Here is a 22,838-nt window from a genome sequence, read left to right as displayed (position 1 = left end):
TTCTCACGCGTCTTCACAAGATCCATCCAACTTCCGTTTCCTGACTATTTTTCTTCACTTCTTTTCTTGTACTGAGATGAGTTCTTACAAAATGCACTACTGCCCTCCAGTTTTATTGCTTTAAAATGAGTTTTAAGCATTGTGCATTGCAGTTTAGGTGCAACAGAACCTAGAGATGCCTCTTGTCAAAAAAAAAAAAAAAAAAACGTAAAAGACGTATAAATACGTTTTTCGGACACTGAAACAATTAAAAATAGAACGTATTTATACGTTTTTGGGAGCAAATGAGTTAGGGGTTAAAAAAAATCACTGCTGTCACTCAAAAAATTTTTGAAGAAAAACAATTCTTATTTCTTACCTAAAAATTTTAATTACGCTTGTAAACACACGTCACTTAACAGTTAGGTGTTTTTCCCATGTGTTTCAAATGAATTCTCATTTGTGTCAAGCTATTTATAAGTTCTAGTTCAGTTCTAGTTCAGTTTTAAGTTTAAGTCTAAATTCTATGTCCTGATAGGATTTTTGCAGTGTTCAAAATAAATGTAGGATACCTGCTGTATTGGAGCACATTAGGGACCAGTGCTACATGGTGTTATATCCATCACTGACTACTGAGCTAAAATTGACAGTTAGCTTTATTATGTTTTTATTTTACACCCTTATCACTCTACAGCGCTGTTTTTTTTTTGTTTTTTTTTACAGATTAAATAAAGCCTGTTTTAAAGACACGTTAGCCACGCATCGACAACAGTCATAATTAATAGAAACCTAGCCATCCGCAGGGCTAACGCTACGTTAGCAAGGTACAGTAACATTTATCTTATTTATTAGCGCTACGTTAACTTAAATTTACCTAGTTCCTAGTAACGCTCTTCCGCTCTCGGAGTAAATGGGGTTCCTTCGATGGAGCGGGGGCTAGGCGGGCAGGTCACGCGGTGGCACCCGGCCTGGGTTTCAGGGGGTAGTCATCGGTCGCTGGGTCCAGCCGGGGCTGCGGAAGCATTAGCGGGGCCAGGCAGGGGTAGTGTTATGCAAGCGCTGTGTTACAGTTAATACATGAAACAATGTTCGCCTTGGTCTGCAGCTTGAAATACTCCCACACTTTTGACATTGTCTGCTTTTTCGTAGTGCCTTTCTCTTCGCCGGCTTCTTCGTCGTGACCTCTATAGTCATGCGTGGTTGAAATCAAAATATATCTGCTGCCTCTCTCTTCTTCTTGTACGCACGTGGCGTCAGTGCGTTGTGCCGCATTAAAAGTAGTCTGGGCAAAACATCATGTTTAGAGCCAGTAAAATTAAAACGATTCCTCAAGGCGGAGAAAATTCCTCGATCAATTTTTTAAATCAGGTTACTCGAATTATTATTATTACTCATTTTTCAGCTCTAGACTGTTGATGTTAGTTCTCCACCGACGATATCGCCTCTTCCTTTTGCCTCCTCCCTGGTTACCTTGTTATAGAGACCCTCTCTAAATCTACAAAGACACAATGCAGATTCTTTTGGATATATTTCCTTATCAACACCCTCAAGACAAATAATGCATCTACTATGGTACTCTTTTCAGGCATAACACCATGGTCTTGTTCGGAAATACTCGTCTGAATACAGTCTCGTCTACTCTTTCTTGAAAATTGATTTTGGGAAGAAAGCAAGAACCATAGTCACTGATTAAGGTTAAAGACAATTAGTTGTATAGTGCGCAATGCTCAGATTTTTGTAATAGTGTTATCACCACTATAGCTAATTAGTAGCATACATTTAAGTTCATAAATAATTGTCCTGTTTTCTGTGATTACATAGGATTCTTTTTTTAAATACATTTTTATGTGCTATATCATCTTTGTCGGGTTGAATCTTGCTTGATAACTCAAGCACTGTGTAAATCAGGTTCAATTTTGTATTATAATTTACAGTATATTGCTATTATATACCATTACACATCCACAACAACATAACAGTGCCCCAAAACCTTAAATCAGCAATGGAATATGCTAATAATAAATAAATAAATAAATAAATAAATACAATTGGGATGTCATTGGCTAATATGGTTGAATATCACACTAGGTTACATCATCCTCCCAAACATTTTAAAAGCTCCTGGCACAATGAGTGATGCAATGGAACGAAATTGACCACATGCAAGTTTTCTGCCTGACCGGCAACAACATCAAGTTTATTGTCAAATGTACAGAAGAAATCCCTCTGCAATTGAGTACTTCCCTTGCTATCCGCAATGAATGCCGAGCACTAATTATAAAAAGTAGTGTTGCACCGACACCATTTTTTGGCCCCGATACCGATACCTGGTTGTGCAGTATCAGCCGATACCAATACCATGCCAATACCACTCCATTATATACTGTATATATTTATTTTATATATATGTTTATATATGTATTAGAGGAGTTCCAAAAAATTGATTATTACATGCATCGCGATTCGACACGTGACAATACGATTACGATTCATAAAGGTTCAAAAACGATAGTTTTCTCTCATAACTTTATGACAGCTGCTCGTAGAGGAACGAAATTCAAGACACGTCTGCCGCCCGGACACCGTTAACGGACGCACGTACAATGTTAAGATGGATGTAGAGCTGTCAAAATTAACAAGTTAACGGGCGGTAATTAATTTTTTAAATTAATCACGTTAAAATATTTAACGCAATTAACGCATGCGCAGAATGACCCACTCAAGCATTGCCGCGAACAGACTACAATTACGCCGTTTGAAGTATATTGAGAGCTAAGGGCAGAGACAAGCAAGTGGAGTAGACGCAGGTGTTACCAGCACCTGCCAAGGGGGCCGCTGTTATTTTCAATGTGACCGGCATTGTCAGATTGAGCAGTGAGGAAGAAAGTGGTCGAGCGAGAGAGGGAGCGAGAGAGTAGAGAAAGTGCGCAGTTAGCGCAGGCTCAAGTGCTGCGTCCCCCACATGCTTTCGTTTTGTTAATAAAAGTACCCACATAAAGCCATCCAATGCCCCTCGGTGATCATATGTACACCGCCGTCTTCCTCAGGAGGAAATCGGACGAACCAAGCCAACAGACGACAATGAGCCAACATGAATCGCCGGTCCATAGCACCACCATTTACCCAGATAGGCGAATTGTTAACGAAGATGGATATAATCTCTATCTTAACACCATGTATTGTACTCAACGCAGAGAAGATATACCATTTGCAGCAACCACTGTGACTCATGGTTGCTCAAATTCCCATCATGCATTTGGGCAGTTAAGAACATTTAAGTCGCTACAGTATCATTTAGTGAAAGCACAACAAAAATAATATTCCCATCTCTCAAAAATAAAATAATTTTCACAAAAAGAAAAGCGCTCAATGCAGAGATCTGGCATTCCCAATCAAAATAGCTATGCAAAATAATACTCTATTCAAACATTAAGTTTAGCTCAACAAATACACTAGATGGCAATATTTAGTCACAATATACAAACTATCAAAATTACTATAACTTGTACTCACATTTATCTTCTAAGAATTACAAATCTTTCTATCCGTGGATCCCTTTCACAGAAAGACTGTTTATGTTAATGCCGTCTTGTGGATTTATTGTTATAATAAACAAATACAGTACTTATGTACAGTATGTTGGATGTATATATCTGTCTTGTCTTATCTTTCCATTCCAACAATAATTTATAGAAAAATATGGCATATTTTAGAGATGGTTTGAATTGTGATTAATTGCGATTAATTAAGATTAATTAATTTTTAAACTGTGATTAACTGGATTTAAAAATTTAATCATTTGACAGCCCTAGATGGATGCTCCCGGTTACTGGGAGAGAAATTTACTCCTTTTCAAAAGACTGTAAAATAAATTTGTGTTTGTGACAGGCACGAGAGAAGCGTGACCCGCTTTTGTGTGCAAGTTATTTTTTAGAGCGAGAGGGGAAGAGAGATAGTTCGTTGCTCATCTGAAGTATGCTCAAACTGTTAACTCCTTTAAATCAGGGCTAAAAACGCTTTTGTTTAGCACTGCATATCCATAACTGTCTATATATTTCAATCTACCTGCCTTCTATTCCTCTTGTGCTTATCTCCATTGCTGATTTCAATGATTATTATTAGTAGTAGTTTTTGCTTTATTTTTATTTTATTTTTATTTATTTATTTTTATTCTGTGATTAAATGCGATCTTTTGTCTTGGTTTTTACGTTGTGTTGATTTAAATGTGATTTTTATGGTCTTCATGTGATGTAAAGCACTTTGAATTGCCTTGTGTTGAATTGTGCTATATAAATAAATTTGCCTTGCCTTGCCTTGCCTCCTTGTCTTTCAGATTTCCAGCAGTAGTTTAAGGCATTTCAATTGAAAAATGTCCTGAGTGTATTGCTAAGACCTGTGTGTCAAAATCCAGTAAAACGGCCGGGAGTGAAGGGCCTTGCTCCAGTGAAAATGGCTGGGAGTGAATGAGTTAAAGGGACCAGAAAAAGATTGAGGACTACAGTATGTCATTTTGATTATTGGTCTATAGCAATCATTATGGTAGAGTTAGCTGGCTTCAAAACCATCCATGAAAATAATGTGAACAGTTGTTGTTTGGAGTTGATTGTTGTATCAGTCATCATGCGATTTGCTTACAAATACACAATGTTAAAAAAAGAGCCCACACAGCAGGGCTCTCAACAGGTTCCTGCTTCTAAACTGCACGTATTGGTAGGAAACCTAATTTAATTAGTCCATCCGAGAAGATGAGGAGATTCAATCAAAGCGCGCTGAGAATAAGGCATCTGTTTGCTTGGCAGCCCATTGTTTACAGCGGCGAGACGCCTGGAGGGACATTAGGACTGATGGTATTCAAACCATTGGGAACGCTGCCAGAAAGTGTTTTTAACCACAAGACTCCTGTCTTCTCAAGATATATGGTCACTGTGTTAAATGGCACTAGGAATAGCCAGGAGACAATCAGATGCGAGTCGATAATGGGATGACTTAGTGCCCGTGGCGGCATCCTTTATCATAAATTTCCTTCTGTCCTTCTACCTGCTGATGTATGCGAGTAGCTGAGACGTCCCCTCACTCTCCCTTTGTATCGAGTACAGTATGTGTACATATTTCTGTGTAGTATCCATCCATTCATTTTCAACACCGCTTATCTTTGTCAGAGTCGCAGGGTGCTGTAGCCTAGCCCAGCTGACTTTGGGCGAAAGGCGAACTACACCCTAAACTGGTCGCCAGTCAGTTGCCCGCACCAAAGTCAGGCATGATGTTTAATTTTCTGACAGATGCAAAGGGAGAAGGAATGACATTTTGTTGTGTTGTATAAAACATGCCACAAGAAATTATATTGAAGGTAGCAGACTTGAATTAAAAAGCCTTAAGTGAGAATGTCTGTTCGATGCACGATAAAATTAACAGCTTTTTGTCTCTTACAATTGGCAAACCAATAAAATAAAACAACAACATGGCATGTAAGGCTCAAATTGGGAAAAAATGCTGAAGCCAATATTACATTATTCTTTTTTTTTTTTTTCTAACAATACAAGATATTTTAGGGGGAGGTAGTGGATGGACTGGGGCACGCTATCTATGCCACTTGTCTTCATTATGGTGTTTTGCACAATACCCCAGTTTCGAGCCAGTTTTAGCTTAAAAAAATCTTCAGAAGTGGCAGGGAAAATGTGACTCTACAAAAAAAACACTGTAGATTACAGTTGTACAAATGAATTATTTTTTAAAAATCTAATAATACACGATATTTTGGCGGGAGGCAGTGGACGGACAGCGGCACTCAATCTATGCCACTTGTCTTCATTATAGTGTGTTTCACAATACCCCAGCTCCAAGCTAGTTTTAGCTGAAAAAAAAAATCTTCAGAAGTGGCAGGGAAAAATATGACTTTACAAAAAAAAAAAAAAAAAAAAAAGCCAATACTGTAGATTATAGTTGTACAAATACCTATTAAGTACACTATGAAATGAAAAGAACGTAAAATAATTAAATTAGTCATTAGAATATTAATCACAAAAGGGAGACAAGTTTTATTGGATACAACAAAATGGAGTAAGAATGTAATGACAAAACAGCCCAGTTTGTTTGTTTTTTTTTACTGGCAGAAGGCCTGTCAAGGCGCCACTCAGGTTCTTCTTCTTCTTGTGTACACTAACTTTGGAGTCCTTCTCCTCCTTTATTTGAGAACCGATTGTTTTGAAACCTGGTAGCTAGGTAGCATGGGCTAGTGTCCATTGATCTTCGGACCTCAATTATTAATTTTTGTTTTTTTTGTATCAGGGCTTATCAATTAATTATGGAATTATAGTTAGGAGTTTGCAAGTAGAGGGCAGCGTTATGTAGGTTAGGAATTAGCTAGTAGACAGCATGCACAAATTGATTTATTGTAGCCAGTACTGTCTGCAATTTATGAGTTAGCCTGTAAAGAGCAGCCTTCAGCCTGTAGTTGCACACGTGCTTATTTTCTCAATGGAAAAAAAAATGAGTAAAAAGTGCAAATTGTCTATATGTAGGGCATGTTGGTGAGGACTATGTTCCCATCAAAAGTAATGTATTTGCAATGGAAATAAATCATACTGTATTTTGTGCATTTCTTGACATGAGGTTTACTTTTTTTTTTTTTTTTTTTGTCAACATGAAAGCATGGTGCTTTTAATATACTGTCACCACTAGGAAAGAAAAAAACAAATTTGTGTGCATTATAATGAGCATTAGTAATATGACATTATGTATACTATAATAGTATGTACTGAAGGCAGCACATGTTGACATTGTAAATTATGCATGTTCGTTCAGGTTAAAAATAAAAAATAAAAAAATAAAAAAAGGGGTGGCGTGGCTCAGTGTTAGAGTAGTTGTCCCCCAACCCAGAGGTAGTGGGTTCGATTCTTCGCCCTGATGAACTCGTCTAAGTGTCCTTGAGCAAGATACTGAACCCCAAGTTGCTCCTGGTGCTGCGTCCCAAGTTGGTGGATGGCGAGATAGTGTAAAGCGCTTTGAGCGCCTTGAAAGGTGGAAAAGCGCTAGATAAGTATAACACCATTTACCAAAAGGAAAGAAAAAAAGTGTGCCCTTCACAAACATAGAATGTGCAGACACTTGGCCTCTGCTATTCTAGCGCCTGTCTTTGGCACACATCTTGAAGTGATATATTGTGTTGTATCTACCTGTTCTTCATATCTTCGGTGAATTGGACAGTATAAGGATCAACATATGTTGCTTTACAGGACCAAAACTGAAAAGAAAAAAAAATCTAAGTTCCGTTGCGAATAAAACAAAACAAAACAAAAAAATAAATTAATGTCAGTATTTATAATTAAGATGCATTATTGTGACAATAAAGTTGCAATATTATAAGAATAAATTAAGATTTTTAGAAAGAAAGTTCTGATGTCAGGAAATTAAAGTCATAAAGTAATGGTAAAAAGTCATATTTGAATAACTTGCTCATATAATTATGATAACAGACGTTGTAATATTCCAAGATTAAAGTCGTAAAGACAACCAGAACATTTCAAACGTACATTTGACAGTATGAAATCACATTTTCTCGTATAATCACTCCACTGCTTGCTACTTATACTTTGCATTGGAGCCGTGCAAATGCATTTCATTCCAAATTGACTGTCAAACACTTCCTTCTACTTCTCATCATGGACAAACCGAACAAGAATTTGTTATAATGGACGGACTGAGAGGCGCCTTGCTCGCTCCGTTTCATTCTCCATTTCCTGTCACATAATGTATGATGATGGCGAGTGTTTGGCACCCTTGTTTGCTGTTTCCAATCAGCCGACCTTCTGAATAATACAACACGAGAGCAGCACTTCAGAGGGACACCTGCTGATTAGAGCAGCTACCCATTCATCATAACAGGCCTTGGACAGGAGCCGCTTACATGTTACCAAACACTTGAATAGTGCTTCTCTGGTGAAACAAGTACTCATCAAAGTTATTCTCTGTAACCTGAGGACTAGGTATGATTAACATCAACAGTGACCAGTATTTCCTTTCTTCTACCTTTGTTTGGGATCACATTGTGTTTGTAAAGATACATGAGTATACACAAAGCATTCCTTAACAATGCTCAGAATTGCAGGGGCATAACATGATGTCCTATTTTTAGTGTGACGTTGTGTTGGAGCTGAGTGGTTGTAACACATTCTGTCAGTCTCCGAGGAGGGTTAAGTTGCCGGCCCATAGGGGAGTGTGGTTTACAGCGGATGCTCGCTGGTGAGTGTAAATATCCAAGTCACTCGCATGGATTCTCAAAGTCTGTCCAATTCAGACTTATCTGTCTGTTTTTGTGTCTAGATCAATTAGTTATGCCAATCCCTAGAATTGGGTCATTTGGACCGTGAAATGTAAATGCAGTCGTTTGAAGAGTTTTCCTTGAGTGTTAAACTACTATCCTGGAGGGAGGAAAATCTTTAACTTCTCTTCGAGTCCCTGAAGCATTTGAACTTCTTTGGGGGTTTTTGTCTCTAAAAGGACTATTTGACTTGTTGTAGGAGTTCATTGATGGTTCATATATAAGGGTGTTTTATTTAATCATACAAAGCAGCTTTGTTCACTCACTTTCTCCCTAGAGGAATGCAGAGAGTGAGAGAACAGATAACCGGGAGATTAAAGGACAGAATGCTTCAAATCAGAATTTGTAACATTTGGGAGGGGAGGAAAAGATGAAAACATCAGAGAATTTTCTTTCGTGTTCTTGGTAACGTAGCCTACGGGTTCAAGAGGCAAAAGGGCATTTAGTACAATACAAATGTAAAAAGCTGTATATATACTGTATGCCTTTCAGTAAAAATAAGCCTGTTGACTTGCAGCAGATTCATTAGTCACCTCGTACTTGCTGACGCCAGTTCTTGCTCATTAGTCCTTTAGCAAACAAATGGTCTGCGAAGGATGAGTAATGTTGGAAAAGCAGCCTTACATCTCTAAAATGTAAGGACAATAATTACACTAAATACAGTGAGGCAAATAAGTATTTAGTCAACCACCAATTGTGCAAGTTCTCCTACTTGAAAAGATTTGAGAGGCCTGTAATTGTCAACATGGGTAAACCTCAACCATGAGAGACAGAATGTGTTAAAAAGAAAAAACAGAAAATCACATTGTTTGATTTTTAAAGAATTTCAAATCAAAATTAAAGTGGAAAATAAGTATTTGCTCACCTACAAACAAGCAAGATTTCTGGCTGTCAAAGAGGTGTAGCTTCTTCTAACGAGGTCTAACGAGGCTCCACTCGTTACCTGTATTAATGGCAGCTGTTTTAACTCATTATCGGTATAAAAGACACCTGTCCACAACCTCAGTCAGTCACACTCCAAACTCCACTATGGTCAAGACCAATGAGCTGTCGAAGGACACCAGAGACAAAATTGTACACCTGCACCAGGCTGGGAAGACTGAATCTGCAATAGGTAAAACGCTTGGTGTAAAGAAATCAACCGTGGGAGCAATTATTAGAAAATGGAAGACATACAAGACCACTGATAATCTCCCTCGATCTGGCGCTCCATGCAAGATCTCACCCCGTGGCGTCAAAATGATAACAAGAACGGTGAGCAAAAATCCCAGAACCACATGGGGACACCTAGTGAATGATCTACAGAGAGCTGGGACCACAGAAACAAAGGCTACTATCATTAACACAATGCGCCGCCGGGGACTCAAATCCTGCACTGCAGACGTGCCCCCCTGCTGAAGAAAGTACATGTCCAGTCCCGTCTGCGGTTTGCTAGAGAGCATTTGGATGATCCAGAAGAGGACTGGAAGAATGTGTTACAGTCAGATGAAACCAAAATAGAACTTTTTGGTAAAAACACAGGTTCTCATGTTTGCAGGAGATCTGCATGGAGGAATGGGCCAAAATACCAGCAACAGTGTGTGAAAAGCGTATGAAGAGTTACAGAAAACGTTTGGCCTCCATTATTGCCAACAAAGGATACATAACAAAGTATTGAGATGAACTTTTGGTATTCACCAAATACTTATTTTCCACCATGATTTGCAAATAAATTCTTTAAAAATCAAAAAATGTGATTTTCTGGTCCACCCCGCCCCCCCCCCCCCCCCCCCCCCCACATTCTGTCTCTATTGGTTGAGGTTTACCCATGGTGACAATTACATGCCTCTCTAATATTTTCAAGTGGGAGAACTTGCACAATTAGTGGTTGACTAAATACTTATTTGCCCCACTGTACAAGCCAATAGTAGGGTTGGGCTTCGATGGGATCTGGGACTAACTTTTTTTTTTTTACGATTCCAAGTTTTGATGCCCTGATCGACGACCGGAAAAAATAGCTGCTGAACACCACGAAGAAGAACCCACGTAAAGACTGGCTGCGTTATTAGCAAATCATATGAGTGGCTAATTTAGCTTAGCGCAAAAATGTGTTGTTCGCCTCACATAAATGACAACATAGTAACATAATAAATGCACCGAAATTATATCAGACCCTCTGTTAAAACATGCAACCTTTCAGATTTTGTTTCATCAAGGGTTCCCAACGATGTGCAGTGCAGAGGAGATGTGTAGCGTCTGTACACCTCAAGGATTTCTTTTTTCCAGCTAAAGTAATAAGCCCGCTGCTTCCAGTAAGTCCCCACTAAGGGAAGCCAAGTGCACAGCAAAATCAAAGAAAAACTGTAGAGTCCGGAGATACAATAGTGAAATCTTGTGGACGGATGAACAATACATCAGTTTAGAAATAAATCAAACTTAAAAAGTAGTCAACTTAAAATCAAGGGACAGAACACTCTACTAACTTGTAGAAATACCACTTAAAACAAACGATGCAATACAATAAATGACTGCAGCATAAGACACTCTAAAACATAGGCAAAAGAATATGTGTAAATGTTTTCTCTGTGAGCTTTTGAAACATAAACATCTTTGTGAAAGTGCTTTCCTGTGGAAAGAAACTTCATCATATTCAAGTTCAAAGACTGATATTTAGATACACGTTAAAATAGCTCTGTGAGAAATTCATAGCAAAGTTAATTGAAAGTTCATATAATTTAAATAACTGAGAAGTTAAGAAATTGATATAAATTATGCAATTTTTTTTTTACCGTGCCTACTAAGAGAATCAAAATCGAGAATCGTTTGGAACCGGAATCGAAACGTGGAATCGGAACCGTTCAAATTCAAACGATGCCCAACCCTAGTCAGCTTTTACTATGAGGACCACCAGTATACCACCAATTACAAGAACAGCTGACATTCATACAGTTTTTATCCCCCTTCATTAACCTTTTAAACACCCAAATGACAATTTCATAGTGGCACTTTGCAGTTCCTATTTGAAGTGGTAAATTGGCTTGCACTTGTATTGTGGTTTTCTACCTACAAAGTACTCAAAGCATTTTGACACAATTTCCTCATTTACCGTACCTACTGATGACGCAACATCAGGAGTAACGTGGGGTTCAGTATCTTGCTCAAGGATACTTGGAAAGGGTGGGCTTGGGAACGAATACTGTAATTTCCAGAATATAAGGCGCACCCGTGCATAACGCGCACCCTAATTTTAGCACCAATAAATAGAAGAATACAAGAAAACAGAGCTCGTGTACAGATACAGAAAATTCATTTTACTGACTGGTGAAACACAGCACAAGCATAGCACATTGGTAGTTCAAAACATTACCGTAAACTGACAATATGCACGGTAATAATATGATCTGACAACTTCTCCAATTTACCAAAATCCAGGATAAAACAGAACAGATGTGACTTTTCTTTTAAAGGCTGCTGTATAACTTGATCGTTTCATCATGATGAATAAATGTTTCTTCCATGGATTGATACAGTAAAATAAAAGTGAGGACCGAAGTCGGAAATTGGAACGAGCGCATCGCTACTGTAACAAGAGGAACTATTGCTATTTGGGTTTGAGTTTCCCGAGGGACAGATATAGTTGACGGACACAAGAAGTCTGTGTTGTGTTACGTTTTTTATGGTCCAAGTTGCTGAGTTGCAATAAACACTAACTCAAATGAGTTCAAGAAGCTAAATTCTGTGCTTTATGAAGAGTGAAAAAAACTGAATTTAACACAGACGAAATCATTCGACCAATCAGAGTGAAGTATTACTGAAACAAAAATGGTGACGTCATGTACCGTAATGGTCGGCAACGGATCGCTGCATACGTTTTCTTCAACACAACATGGCCTTGTCAATAAAAAAAAAATCAGTCTTTATATATATACATATATATATATATATATATATATATATATATATATATATATATATATATATATATATATATATATATTATATTATATTTCTGTCTCCATCCCTGTACCCGTGTATAATGCGCACCATGATTTTGCAAGTTGATTTTGGGGGGAAAAAGTGCGTGTTATATTCGGGAAATTACGGTACTCTCTCACTGAGACACTCCGCACCCAGTGCTAGACAGTTAGTGCTGGATGTTCTTGTCTCTCAGTGTTTCTCGGGTACAGCCAGAAACTGGCAACATCTCAACTACTGCTGCTTGGTGCAATTGGAAATGACAATTTTGATTTTGTTGTCTTTCTCCCTCATTGAACTCTTCTCCTCTTTGAATGACGGCAGACGGCCACCCTTCACTTTAGAGTTCAAAATTTTTTCAAAGGTTTTTCCTTTAGCAGGAATTTTTCCTTGCCTCTGCTACCTAGTGCTTGCTCATATGGGGTTAAGTGAAGAACATTGCTTTAGACCTGCTTCATGTTTTAGGTGGCCTAAAAACGCCTTTTGTGGTTTCATATTGCTAAATGCACTTTAGACATTCATGCAGATTGCACCATTTCAAAGGTTGGGGAAACACTGTAGTTGGCCAAAAACGATGATTATGGTAATGAATGGTAGATATAATGTCCCAAAAACCTGCACCTTAATCTAAATCGACATCAAAATTGACTGGGTCCTCCTTGGCTAATGCTCAAACCTCTTCGTTTTATGGAAACGGCTTAGTTTTCCAACAAGTATGTAATTAGGCGGGATTTTTTCATTAAAGTTGCTTGCGGGATTAATTAATATTAATATAGTCAGTCATACACTCTTTTCTCATTTCCTCTTTTAATTCCCTATTACCATCTCAGACTGTTGTTTGTCTATTAGTATTAGTATTGTGGTTTTAAATATCCCACAAGTGTATGTGCTTTCCTTCTGTTTTTTTTTTTGTCTCCTGCTGCATAGTAGTCTCATCTCTTAAACTACAAGTACAAAACATGTCTTACAAGGATAAATCCAAGGCTAAATTATTGGGAACTTTCCTACAGTGAGAGAGGGAAACAATCTTTTATCGACAATTTTTCTGTTTGCGCTGTAAATTGTCCCAAATATCAAACGCATTCACTTAAGCTACACCTACTAAACTTTATTGAGTAGTGTGGTATAGTTTATTTTTGAACGTTGAAGCAAGATGCACTAGTGTTGAGATTTCTCAACAGATCTTGAAAGCATGTTAGAGAAAAATGGGAAGACAAAATAAAAAGAATAGCGCATGCTGTGTATACCTGGACTAAGCGGTAGATAATGGATGGAAGGCTTGACAAAAGAAGTATATCTTCGTGGCTATTCTTTACATAGTTGCTGCTTTTTGTCGTCTTTGTTGAATTCATTGGAGTGTTGGCTACTATCTTGCTTCTATGCTATGACGTCACTGTGACAGACTGAGCTATAGCACTTCTGTAACGTGGTGCTAAATGGGCTTTCAGCTGAATACAAAATATCTTTTGAACATTGTCACCAATATGCAATTTGGGACTCGGTATGATGCTGAGAGAATTATTCCACATGACCAAGGGACAACTGATGATGGATTCTTAAGCCTTCACCTGAAGGACGTTGAGATGGATATGAATTTTAGAGAGCTTAAGTTCAAGGATAAAGTTTTAGCTACAGTACATTTGGCTATAGGGGTAATTGAGAAAAATGATTTCCGATGCTGGAAGATTTTTCATCCACTAGTCTTGCCCACTCATCAAAAGCGTGTGACTGTTTTGGAGAACGTTGAAAACTAAATATTTATGGTCTCACTCTGCTCTGTATAAGGTCATCCTTTGAAGCGTCATCTACCTAAAACCATTCACCCTGCGCCCTCCCCCGCTCTCTCTTTCTCTTTCTGTAAGGCTGCCTGAAGTACGCAGATAAAACAGCTGCATCTTAATCTGTGGGCGGTGTGAGCCTACAAGGAGGACAATTAGGTTTATAATTTGGATTTGGCTTGCCCTTCTCTCTTCCTCTACCCTTTTGCTTCCGGTGTTTCTCAACTATCCTTCCAACACACCCATAAATTGATCACTGTATGTGTGTGTGTCCACAGAGCAGCACGAGCATTTGGAGAGTACCTGTCACACACACATCCTGACAACCGAAACGGATCAGGTCAGCGCCTTTGCCGTCCTGACTTTCCGTCATTTTGTTCTCCATTGCAGTCGCTGATCCATTTGCTTTCATTATGCTATCTGTCGAAATGCAAGGTTTTGATCGATTGCTTATTACTTTTGCAGATGTGATTATGCTTTATCACCCTCAATTTCTTTTCAGCGCCTCAGTGTATTTGACCTGCATTTTTTTTTTGGTTGGATATTACATTAATGGTCTACTTTCCTTTTTTAAAACCCTAGCTCATCTCCTGTGTGAAACCTTGGTGGAGCCTGACCCTGAATCGCCAAACGGGACCACAGGTCCCAACAACAATCACCTTCATCTGTGCACTGACAACACCAAGGACTCCAAAGATAGCCCAGAGGACATCATAGTGAAAACATCTTTGGGTCTGCACCATCAACCACCTCCATCCATCACTGTTTCCAGTAAGCCAGTGCGACTATCCCTTGAACGCAGCTTCTCAGTAGAGGAGGACAAGCAGAAGGACGTTGGGTGCACTCTGCAGCCTGCTCGTGTCTACACCATTACCACCCAGCACGGCATGCTGATGAGTGGCGGCCGTGGTAGCAAGGAAAGTCTGGAACTCTATGTCTTAAAGGAGAGGTCAGGGAGTGGAGGTGTGGGACCCAAAGGTAGCAGTGTAAGTGGTCACACTACCTTGATCCAACCCTCCACTTCCCCTTCATCTTCCTCGTCGTCTCCGACCCAGTATCACCAAACTGGAAGCAATCGCAGCGCCAGCAGCTGTGGTGGCAGCCACCATCACCACCACCACACAGGACCCTCAAGCAGTGGGGCCGCATGTGGGCCAAGTGGAAGTAACAACCAGCAAGTCGTGAGCGTCTCGGGGTCTCATTCCCACCATACAGCACACCACCACTCCCACCACCACCATCAGCTGGCTCAGCCACCTTTGCAGACCTCAGTCAGTGCCCACAACATCCGAAGCTGGGGAGACAGCAGTAAAGGGGAGGCGGAATGCAGTGGGCTGGCCTGTGAGTCCTGCAGTGCCGTTCCTTCTCGGAGCCAGGGCTCCCTGGACCTTGAAAGTGCATCTCGAGAGCCAGGCAAGCAGCACCGACGCCTAGAAAGGATGTGGAGTGTGGACCGGGTGACTGGGCTGGAGAGAGGTGAGGGGGCAGGGGGCACACAGAAGAGAAGAGGCACTAAAACACGAATGATTTGAGAATAGGCTCAGAACTTCAAAAGATCCTGCATTGAGCTATATGCTTCAGACTGGTGAAGAAATAGCTTTTAGAAAACCTTATGGAATACATTTTAAGTACCTTCTCTATTCAATGGAGATGTGTAATCATCCCGGCCGTGTAATTTAAAACGGAAAAATACCACCTCCTTGTAGGAATGTGGCGAAGACTACTTCCCATCACAACCGAGGCTAAATTTAGCAATCTAGCTAAACTTACGCACATAAAAAAGGTTTCTTAAAGGATCCTCGGATAGAAAGACTTGTAGTTCTTAAAAGATAAACTCTCTTATTACTTCATATAATTTGATATTAAAACCTCTCGATTTTTTTCATTTTTATACAATTTACAAAATTAGTTTAACTTGTAGGTCATCATTGTTGTTGACGTCGCATTGCGGCGACGTCAATGGGTTACACTGCCGGCATAAACAAGTCATCTGTTCAACCCTTTCAATTTGAACCCGAGAGGAACATAAATGAGCAGGACAGTACTGTCGAGATTTCACAAAACAAGAAGCAAAAGCAAAATGACCAGAAAAGACGGGATGAGACGAGACGAGAGTATGACAAAACCCATTATCTGCCAAAATGTGCTACACCGAAACATGCAAGAGGTGACTTTGACACCCAAAGTATTACTGTGCGCTTTCAGCTTTTTTTGTTTAGATGCATACAGACAGAACATACTAAAGATGCCTTAAGAAAATACTTGAATGCAGTAATATCAAATAAGGGTGGTTTAAATACGCTATGTGACTAATGTGGTGTTCGTCTAGAGAGTGACAAACTATGTCATCACCCCGAGCGTCCATTGCATGCATAAAATATGGCGCCCTCCGTAGGTCAAAACATGAACTAAATATTTGAGATTTTGAAATCAATGGCAAGATTTTATGTGTTTCTAATAACATATTTTAATAAAAGGGAACAACTGTGGCTTATTAGAGCCTACTAGTCTTTAAGTCTGCGGTTCCCTTTAAGCATTTCTTGGCATCTCAGTTCTCTGGGGCTCAACTTGCACTTGGTAATTAAACACATCTTTTCAGTAGGCCTATGTTCTCAAATGTTAATCAGTGTCAATTTCCCTGAAGTGTATCTGTTATCTGAAGCCCCACACTACAAAAAAACAAGATAGGTGGTGTGTGGGGTCGGTGGGTTGCACTATCCCGTGGAACTGCATCCTTCCAACTGTGCAGTCTACTTGGACAACGCGCTAACGAGATGTTTGAGTTGCGGGCTAGTGACCTGGATGTTGAGAATGGGGGTATGAGTACTAATACAATAGTGCTAGGCCGATGCATGACAAAAAGCCCATGTGCATGCATTTTTTTTTTTTTGTTTTGAGGCGGGAGATATAAATCTCAGAAGTGGTGGGGAAGACTAGGTGTCTGCAGGTCTGCAATCGGCATCACTTTTGGGAGTGTTTACAGCCTGCTTATCTACTCCTCTCACCCGCAAAAACTAATACAAGAGGTTATACATTATGAGGTTTTAATGTCATAGAAAGACACAGCATTGTTAAAGCTATGATTTAAAGGTTAAAAAAGGTTTAGTTTGAACGCACGAGAAAGTGTTTTAATATAGCAATGTTACAGAATACACAGTACATGTGAAAAATTAGGAGCTATAGAATATTTTAGTAATTGAGTATTCGACTGAAAATTCTATCGATTAATCGGATATAGGGCTGCAGCTATCGAATATTTTAGTAATCGAGTAATCGACTGAAAATTCTATCGATTAATCGAGTAATCGGATAAAACAAATATATTTTTAGGTGAAGATCAATTATACATATACATGAGAAAACAAGACATTTCATCTAATCTTGAACCATTTTCAGTCAATCAATGTCTTTATTTTCGATGTATATTGTTGAAAACAGCCAACAATTGCATCTCAGATGTAACTAGAATTAAAAAAAAAAAAAAAAAGACTAATTCACTGCTTTCACTCAAAAAACTTTTAGATCTTATTTAAAAAAAAAAAAAAAAAAAAAAAAAATATATATATATATATATATATATATATATATATATATATATATATATATATATATATATATATATATATATATATATATATATTACCTAAAAATGCCGTTACACTTGATAACACACATCACTTAAAAGTTAGGATTTTATCCCACGTGTTTCAATTGAATTTCTCTTTGTGTCAAGCCATTTTTAAGTTCTAGTTAAGTTTTAAGTTAGTCTAAACTGTAAGTCCTGATAGGATTTTGAGTTTTTGCAGTGTTCAAAATAAATGTATGATACAGGCTGTATTGGAGCACATTAGGGACCAGTGCTACTTGGTGTTTTATCCAGCAATGACTACTGAGCTAAAATTGATAGTTAGCATGATTAAGTTTTTATTTTACACCCTCATCACTCCACAATGCTATGTTATGTTAAAGCCTGTATGTAAGACACGTTAGCCACGCATCGATAGTGGTCATAATTAATTGAAACCTAGCCCTCCGCAGGGCTAACGTTACGTGAGCTAGTAGCGACAGTAACATTAATCTTATTTATTAGCGCTTAGCGCTCTTTATTAGCGCTTAGCGCTGTACTGCTTTAAGATGGCGGCTGTTTACAAACGCTGCCCAGACGCGGCCGAGTCTGTCATTTCGCATCTAGTTCAACATACATGTGATCTCTATGAGACGCACCAGATGCTACCTGTTACCAATGTGGCATTGTGCGGGCTAGTATTTAGCAACGTCGGCGTCGTTTGTGGCGGCTGTCGGCTGCGGTAAGTTTTGTTTTTTTTCCCTTCTTCCTCTCCGCACGTGACAGCGCGTTGTCCCGCATTAAAAGTAGTCCTAGCAAAACGTGATGCTTAGAGCTGTCAAAATAAACGATTACTCGAGGTGAATAAAATTACTCGGATCAGTTTTTAAACTCGAGTTACTCGAGTTGCTCGAGTACTCGTTTCAGCTCTAATCGGATATATATATATTTTTTTAAATAGAAAGCAATTATTGATATACATGAGAAAACAAGACATTTCACCTAATATTGAACCATTTTCAAGACCATCAATGTCATTATTTTTGGTCTACATTGTTGAAAACAGCCAACAATTGAATCTCAGATGTGACTAGAACCCCCCCTCCCACAAATTTACTGCTTTCACTCAAAAAAAGTCTAGATCACACAAAAAAAATTTTATTTCTTACTTAAAAATGTCATTACGCTTGATAGCACATGTCATGTAAAAGTGTTTCAATTGAATTTCCATTTGTGTCAAGCCAATTTTAAGAGAATTCTTTCTTTATTTCCTTCCAGGTGTGACAAATCCAAACAAACATACAGCATTCATTTGTGTTTACATTTAGTTCAACCCATTCTAGTTAAGTTTTAGGTTTAAGTCTACATTGTAAGTCCTGATTGTCAGGCCGAGATAACGAGGCGGACTCAGCTGCGGAGTTCAGGGGGAAAAAAATATTCACAAAACAAAGGTTCTTCCCCAGGCATGCGGGGATGAGGAAAACTTCAAACATAAAGCGCTCCAAATGAAGGAAAAAGCCAAGACGACTATGATTAAAAAATTCAAACACAAAGCACTCCAAATGGAGGAAAATACCTAGACGACTGCAATTACTACAAACAAGACTGACGTGAGCGACATGGGTTGTAAAAACACTTTGGCACAAGACAAGGGAATGCAGAAATGGTTGAAACAATAGGCGATTAGGTGAAGGGCAAGTACAAAGACACAAGGAGGATGAAGCCTTCAAAATAAAACAGGAAATGACATGACATGACACTGATAGAATTTTTTTTTTTTTTTTTGCAGTGTTCGGAATAAATTTGTGATACCTGTTGTATACCTGCAGATTAGGCACCAGTGCTACTTGTTTTGGCCATCAATGACTACTGAGCTCAAATTCACAACATCTCAGTTATCTTTATTATGTTTTATTTTTCAACTAACCCTCATCACTCTGCAGAGCTGTGTTCTTTTCACAGATTAAATAAAGCCTGTATGAAAGAAACGTTAGCCACACATCGACAGTAGTCATGATTAATAGAAAAGTGGCCTTCAGCAGGGCTAAAGTTACGTTAGCAAGGTACAGTAACGTTAGTCGTATTCAATAGAGCTATGTTAACTTCATTTTACCTCCGCCTTCAGTGGAGTGGGGCTATGCAGGCGGGTAGCACGGTGGTGGGCAGGGGTATTGTTATGGAAGCACTGTATTACAGTGAAAACATTAAACTGTGTTCACCTTAGTCTCCAGCATTAAATGCTCCCGCACTTTTGTCATTTTCTGCCTTTTCTTGTTGCATTTCTGTTGGCTCTCGTCGGCTTCTTCGTCGTTATCTCTATATCTTTGCATGGTTGAAATCAAATATATCCACCGCCGCTGTTTCTTCCTGTTCGTCTGCGCTTTGTTCCCTATTAGAGGTAGTCCGGGCAAAACGTGACGCTTAGAGCTCTCAAAATTAAATGATTCCATAAAATTACTCGGATCAATTTTTAAACCCAAGTTACTCGAGTATTCGTTTCAGCTGTATTTGTTTGATTTTTGATTGTTAATCTTAAAGTTTTCAATATCTATTTCCTCACTGGTCTGTTGAACACTGATGGTTTTATGTTGGCTGTAACACAGTGGCCTGCATATTTCTGACTCTTTGTCTCTTTGTATGACTTTTTTCCTGCTATCGCTTCCTGTGTGTCTCCTCTCTCTCCATTTGTGGGGTGTTGGACTGTGAAGTGATGGTGCCGCGTTTGTGCTTTCATATTCCAAACATGATGCTTTCTTTTCCACAATTTTGCCAGTTTAATTTTTACAGTTGTATTACATTTAATTTTTTTAAACTATTTTTTCTGTTATTGCAGATGATGCTAACTGGTTCCCAAAGGAAAACATGTTTTCCTTTCAAACCGCTACAACCACCATGCAGGCGTGAGTGTTTGAAGCACACGTAAACATGCATATATCACACTTGTGCTCCAACCTAATGTAAATGTTATGATACCGAGTACAGCCTTACATTACCACTGTGTCATTTTTATAGGCTTTTAGATGGATGCACCGCTCTGCTTGCCAGTGACTTTAATTTTAGCAAACAGTAATAAGAGAGCGCAACTCCTTAAAGCTTGGCCAGGCAATGCAATCCATCAAAGTGAATATGTCATTTAAAATTATATTGTGATTATATTGAATAATATGAGTTAATAATAATAATAACTATTATAAGGGATTTAGTTGTAGTGGTTCTTGCTACTTCCAGTGATACGTGTAGCTTGACACCCAAGGAACACATTTTTTCCTAAAAATATTTTAGTATTGCAGCTATGTTATTACACTATTATAATTTAGTGAAGATGGTCAAACAATGATTATCAGTCACTATATGCTTTTTCTTCTTTATCTGTCTGTTTTGTTTTTAGTTGATGCTTCCTGCTGACTGCCATGTGTTTTTTTTCTCTCTCCTCTTCTTGCATGCTAATTACAATCTGGACAAAACAACACAGGATATCGTGAGTATATATTCCCTATTTGAATGAGTTTCTCCACTGATGTTGCTTAAGCTCACTGTCTACCATTTAACATTCATCCTTGGCCTGCTTCGTTGACTTCCTGCTAACAGACTGACCATAGATTTGAGGTGTTTGAGAAGTGCGAAGCAATCCTCTTAATTGTGGCATATACACAGTAATAGTCAATTTAAAAAAAAAAAAAAAAAAAAAACTGAGCTTGACACATTTTATATTTGGCTCATTAAAAAAAATGTGGTTCGTGTGATTGTGTCCAGGTATAGGACACTGGGGAAAGCATCCACTTTTATTAGGACAAAAACTAAAAAGAACATGAAAAAAAGGTTGAAAGGTCAGGAAATCAATTCCTACTTATTTAATTTTGATCATTTCTTATGTTGTATTAAAATATCTGAACATTGTGTTTACATTTGCTGTAAGCACATTGGGAGCGAAAACGCAGAGAAATGCGAGTGGACACAGGCGTTCATTGATGATCAGACCATCTTTTTCTTAACACGCTTAATTGAATACAACGCAGAACATATTGTATACCATTTGCAGCCACTACTTACAGCCATGGTTGCCCAACTTCCCAGCATGCATTTGGGCGATGCAAGTCGATCTTTTTCTTAACACGCTTATTTGATCACAATGCAGAACATACTGTATACCATTTGCAGCCACGACTGACGGTCATGATTGCCCAATTTCCCATCATGCATTTGGGCTGAGCAGGAGACGATCTTTTTCTTAACACGCTTAATTGACCACAACGTAGTCCATATTGTATACCATTTGCAGCCACTACTGACAGTCATGGTGGCACAACTTCCCAGCATGCATTTGGATGGAGCGGAACAGTTAAGTCGCTACAGTATCATTTAGTGAAAGCACAACAAAAATAATATTCCTATCTCTCAAAAAAATGTTCACAAAAAGAAAAGCACTCAATGCAAATAGAACTGGCATTCCCAATTAAAATAGCTATGCAAAATTCACATCTAACTTACTCAGACTTTGCTTTGGCTTGATCTCTAATTAATTTTAATTCCCCATTGACACCTTGTCGTGTATTTTCACTACTTTACTTATCTTTCCATTCCAACAATAATTTACAGAAAAATATGGCATATTTTAGAGATGGTTTGAATTGCGATTAATTACGATTAATTAATTTTTAAGCTGTGATTAACTCGATTAAAAATTTTAATCGTTTGACAGCTCTAATATACACTATATTTATATATATTATTTAGACATGTGCCGATTACAGGTTTCAAGGTATACCGTGGTATGAAAATGTCAAGGTTTCAAAACCGCAAATTTTTTTGTCATGCCGTCCCTAAGCTATTAGCTATTTTTTTATGTTCCAAAAATGCATGGAGAAATCCCTCTCTCTGCAGCTGGAGGCTGGAGGAGGTGACTCGCTGAACTTTTTTTCCCCCATCGAAGAAAACAATATCGCTGGTATGGCAATACTTCGGCTACAGAAAGTTTACAGATGGCTGCGGCTTAGAGGAGGAGGGCCATCCGACATGTAAAACATGTTTGCGGTGGGTGGCTGCCGAAGAAGCAATACCCCCAATATGATTTTACATTTTTTACAAAATTAAAGGTTAGTAAACACTGTCATAAATGCCTTCCATCAGCTACGGGAGTTTACTCCAGCGTGTTTAGTGTGTCTAACAGTGGTAAAACGTGGTAGTTTTTTTACTCTCTGGCAACTGTCTGTGTTGAGAAAGAGAGTGTGTGTATAATGTAATTTAA

General features: G+C 38.6%; 1 protein-coding gene across 1 annotated transcript in view; it reads left to right on the top strand.

The window, feature by feature from the left end:
* The window catches only part of nsmfa (NMDA receptor synaptonuclear signaling and neuronal migration factor a), a 102,763-nt gene that overhangs the window by 18,689 nt on the left and 61,236 nt on the right, over nucleotides 1–22,838 (top strand). Inside the window, 3 exon segments of the mRNA XM_057818627.1 lie at nucleotides 14,307–14,368; nucleotides 14,611–15,504; nucleotides 20,427–20,499. Coding sequence (XP_057674610.1) covers nucleotides 14,307–14,368; nucleotides 14,611–15,504; nucleotides 20,427–20,499 — 1,029 coding nt within the window.

This window comes from Corythoichthys intestinalis, chromosome 17, assembly GCF_030265065.1.
Source record: "Corythoichthys intestinalis isolate RoL2023-P3 chromosome 17, ASM3026506v1, whole genome shotgun sequence".
Taxonomy (NCBI): Eukaryota; Metazoa; Chordata; class Actinopteri; order Syngnathiformes; family Syngnathidae; genus Corythoichthys; species Corythoichthys intestinalis.
Note: the sequence above shows the minus strand (reverse complement) of the source record. Positions and strands in the feature narration are given on the sequence as shown.